The sequence below is a fragment of the Bremia lactucae genome, linkage group LG1, assembly GCF_004359215.1.
Source record: "Bremia lactucae strain SF5 linkage group LG1, whole genome shotgun sequence".
Lineage (NCBI taxonomy): Eukaryota > Oomycota > Peronosporomycetes > Peronosporales > Peronosporaceae > Bremia > Bremia lactucae.
Genome location: NC_090610.1, coordinates 8641075 through 8645821, shown reverse-complemented (window position 1 = coordinate 8645821; position 4747 = coordinate 8641075). Strand labels below are relative to the sequence as shown.

Sequence of the window (4747 nt, the reverse complement as noted above, 5' to 3'; positions counted from 1 at the left end):
CTTAGAACTCGAATGTTTCAGTGTGAACATCAAATCGAATCTTCATTTTCCACGATAGTGACAAGCTCTTGGCAATAACTTCGCTTACCATACTTGAAGGACCGCAGACAAGCACGGCCACACGCTTCTTCCCATTCTGCTTTGCCTGCTCGCCGATTGTACGCAATGAATCGGCAATATCCGGACGAGCCCCAAAGCGAAGACAGCTTCCAAGCCGGTCCAAACCATTCGATTCGACGTCACGGTCCGAGCGGGTGACGTGAATTTCGGTAGAAAACACAGTGCTACGATTAGTCAGGATACCGTTCGGAAAGTAACTCTCGACCTTGTTTTCCAAAGCATTTTGGGCATCGACCACAAGACTCTGCACCAACTCGCGCTCTCGAACAGACCAGACAAAGTGAACACGTTTGATACTTGATCGACCTTCGTTGTGAGACTCATGATGCAGTGAATTCACAATCGAGCGCATGGGAGTCACACCCACGCCACCCGCAAAGAGCACAAAGTGTGAGTACGTACTACGAGTTTCGAGATCAATCGAAACGCTTCCATAAGGACCATCGACCAATATATCGACGGGTAGAGCCAAAGGGGTCATGTTCTCCGGAACCAGTGTCTGAAAAGTCGTCGACCAATCTCCAAGAGCTTTGATGTAAAACGTCACGATTGATTCATGCGGTGATGAAGCGATCGTGAACGGATGCCACTGGAGATTCGAAATTTTTGGCACACAGAGGAATACGTACTGTCCTGCTTTAAAGTGAAAAACGTCTCCAGTATCCTTTCGTACACGTGGAAATTGAATCTCAATAATATCACCAGGAAGGGCCGTCATTGTAACTTGATCGCGTGCGATAATACCCATGTTTCGATTTGAAAGTAGCACATTTTCCGTAACCATTTTCTTGTTACCAAACATGGATCCACGCGCGTAGATGCGTGGTCGGTAAGCATGGCGAAACACCATGTCGAGGATCCACGGAATGATACCGATGAGCGCAGTAGAAGCTCCGTGAAGCACTGCAAAAACGAGGACAATGATGAACAGAATCCAGTGGGAGCGCAAGAAGAATTCAAAGAAGCGACGTCGCACGAAGTTAAGCGAGAAAATGTACAGCAGTGTCATGGCACCAAATGCGACTGTTCCAGTAAACACCATGCTTCCTTGTCTCGCGATCTCACCCTTGTCATAAGCGAGGATATAGGCGATTCCATGGAGGCCTGATAGGATGATAGTAACGATGGCAGCGATTTTATGATAGAATAGCACTCGCTCGTACGGAATGCCAGTCAATAATAATAGAGGCGAATTGTTTCGAACTGTAAGGATAAATACGATCAAAAGACTGTAGGTAGGAGGGTTTCCCGAACTCTCAACGCCACGTCTGTCAATGGCTTCCATAGCAGTCGTGACGATGAAAAGCACGCAGATTGGAAGCGTGATTAAGAGATCACCGAGCTTGATGTCAAATGCCGACGTTAGAAATGGAAGTGGCACTGCAAAGAAGTTACGCGCCAATTGAAAGCGCAGAACCATCCAAGAGCGAGCAAACTTATGGAAGCAAGACGTTTGGACTTGCGTTGAGGATGTCTGCAAGTCGCTTAGGTAGTGGCCCGTTTGGGGTGTTGATGGCACCCCATGAATGTCGTAAGAAGTTTCGCCATTCTGATTTGACACCATTGGTGTCGAGATGTCCATCGAAGCAGAGTCCGACTTGGGTGACACGAAAGGTGCCGTCGTGCAGGGTTTAAAAGGAAAGTGTTCGAAGCACCTCTTTTTTTAAAATGAACTTTTAAGCTGGTGACCCAGCAACCTTTAATTTTTTTAGTCAATACGTGTATGGAATCCTGTAGGTAGTACATGTTTGTGCGGTGCTTGAAACACGAGGTGCCGCCTTTACTGTACGATTTCGAAAGTCTCACCATCATGTGACGTTACGTAGAGACCGTAAAGCACGGGGGGAAGCGCAGATTATGACACGGAAATAGCCACAGCAAGCTTGTCAAATAAATGGACTGCTGATCGATTTACTCGGAGTATCCACATTTTCTCGTACAAACGACAGCCGGAAGTTGAAATTTTAAACGCAGTAGGGGCAAAGCAGAAGTTTGATAATCATCAGTTTTATCAATCTGTACTAGCAGCTTTTTGCTACTTAAAATTTCGGCTTCTCACGTATGATGAGACGTTAGATACAGAAGTCGCATGACGAGAAAAACGTAAAATCATCTTAATTGTGATGTTTGATTAATTTTTATTATCTGTATCGCAACACCACCTTGGTTGATTGTCGAATGATACTGGGAATCTTGCGATTCCACGTAAGCGAGCGAGTCGGATCAAGGTCACATGGGAGCAAGATACCGCATTTATACACAAAATCAATCAATGTAGAAGTAATGATTTGATCAAGCTACAAGGAATAGCGCTGTTTGATTTTTAGACTCTGAAGGACCAAGCGGCGCCAGGCGGCTGGGTGGTGATTGAATTTCACAGAAATTGCGAAATGAAATCGCGGCTTCACCATTGCTACCCAGGTTGCTCAATGTCTTAACAGATGGACGCGCATTTTCAAGCTGCTTTTTCACCCGACTCCTTATCTATCATAGCTTCGAAACGTAGTGCTTTATGCTACTGAAAGAAAATTGCCCTGACGCGTTTTAATTACAAATGTGCGACGTTGCAACAGGATATTTCAGGGAATCTGATGGTGGTACCGCTAGCATTGCCTTTAATAGAAAGGATTAACTAAGTGTTTACATGCCGCCAACATCGAAATGCATGTTACAGCGTTAAGGGAATCTAATACTCTACACCTTAGACACAAGTAGTCGAATCGAAAATCAATTGTCTATGTTAAGTCAGCAAAAATTAAGTGCACAGAAAAGGTTTAACCGACCAGACTGCGATTTATTATTTATCTCGAGCATTACATCTCTAAGCCTTTATTGATAATTAAACACTGCCTTAGACGTCCACGCGATAGAGCGAATTTACAAATACTTGGATGGTTTCAAAGTACAAAGGTGTTCGCATGCAGTGGCGGCTGGTGGTAGCTGGTGGCAACTATTAATGTTCATGGAACACATTCTATGTGGATTTATTAATTAAGCAACTTGAAAGTGTTGTCTGTAAGCTGCTTCAAAGTGCTAGAAGTAAGACCTGGGAGTTATTTTGGTGAAGGCACACTCGTCAGTGACCTCAAGACAATGACTGGACGTGCTAAAATGTTAAACTTGTGAGCTTTATTTCATTGACAAATTTTTAAATTATTTTGATAACGTCTCCTCGATCTTTCAAAATAACTTGCTCGCACTTAACAAAATGGCAATAAAGAGTTTGTAAATTTCATTGGGGAGACATTACACCAGAGCTTTTATTATCCCCACCGGAGTTCAGGTGTTCCTTTAGTTTTATAATATGGACTATGGAAGGTCAACCACACGGTCACAAACATAACATATAAAATTGTACTTAAATTTTTTATTTCTTAGCAAAAGGCTAAGAGATCTGAGCCCGCACTTGTCCTATAAACTTCTTTTTCCATGCCTCTTGCTCCACCAGCCGAAAACACGTACCCGCCAATTGCAACAGCAAAAGAAGCCCTTGAGGCTCACGCTGAAACCGAAAAGTAAGGTGTCTATACGACACGCCCAGAAAGGTTTGGGAAGGGGGAGAATAAATCAATGAAGAGCGTGCTGTTCGGCTGTAAACACCATGGAGTATACCGGTATGAGGGCCATGGTGCAAGGCCTGCACAGAATTCTAGGAAAACGGATTGCCCCTTCAGAGAAAAGGTAGCGCGGGATTGCGCAGGCATTCGACAAGTTACCGAGTTAGATATTTGGAGCTACTGAGAAAGTTCCTTGGGCTAGCGGCGTACTTGCACAAGTACTTACGGAAGTATGCCGAGATGACAGTTCATCTCTCTCGTCTCTTGAAAAAAGACGAGAAATGATCATGGAACGCTGATTGTCAACGTTCCTGAAAGTATCAAGCAAAGCTTGATGCAATCGCCCATCTTGGAGATTGCAGATCAAGACAGACCATTCCATGTAGTATGTGACGCCAGCGGTTTCGCAATCGTCTGTGTGTTAATGCAATACGATACAGACGGCGCGGAGCGCGTTATATGTTACCAATCGCGTCATCTGCAACCAGCTGAACGCAATAACTTAGTGCATAACACGGAACAACTTGCCATGAAATGTGTGATGGCTAGATTTTGGGTCTACCTCCTCGGAGGTAGACCGTTCATCGTATATACGGAACATGCGCCATTAAGCTTGGCCAAAAACAGCTCAACCACTCGCAAAGAATGGCGAGGTGGCTATCCTTCTTCGCGGAGTATAATTTCTCCGTGGAATATAAACTAGGACGACTTAATGTCGTCACTGAAGCGTTATCACGCCGACCCGATTTCGAGTCGGCTGCGCACTCCGACAGTGAGAATAATTCCACTGTTGCAACACTTATTACGAGTGTTCCGTCATGAATTTTAATTGATGACATAAAGAAAGCCTACACAGAAGATAAACACCCTTTGCCTTAATGGATCATCTGATGAATACACCCGATAAATCTTTTAAAAGATTTTTCAGCTTTATAGCGATCGTCGTCCGATCGATACACAACACGCAACGGCTTATTATATTACACAGCCGTTACCGGCGACACTCCACGTGTCGTCGTCCCAACTCACAATGATTTGCGCTTGCGCATCATGTATGAGTGTCACGATGC

At 44.4% G+C, this 4747-nt stretch overlaps 1 protein-coding gene across 1 annotated transcript; it reads right to left on the bottom strand.

The window, feature by feature from the left end:
* Position 1: 1 nt before the first annotated feature.
* CCR75_009482 (uncharacterized protein) lies at positions 2 to 1702 on the bottom strand (the record flags this gene model as incomplete). The annotated part of the gene is made up of 1 exon (XM_067967521.1): positions 2 to 1702. One exon carries the CDS (start codon positions 1700 to 1702, stop codon positions 2 to 4), a length of 1701 nt encoding a protein of 566 aa, XP_067820261.1.
* Positions 1703 to 4747: the final 3045 nt, after the last annotated feature.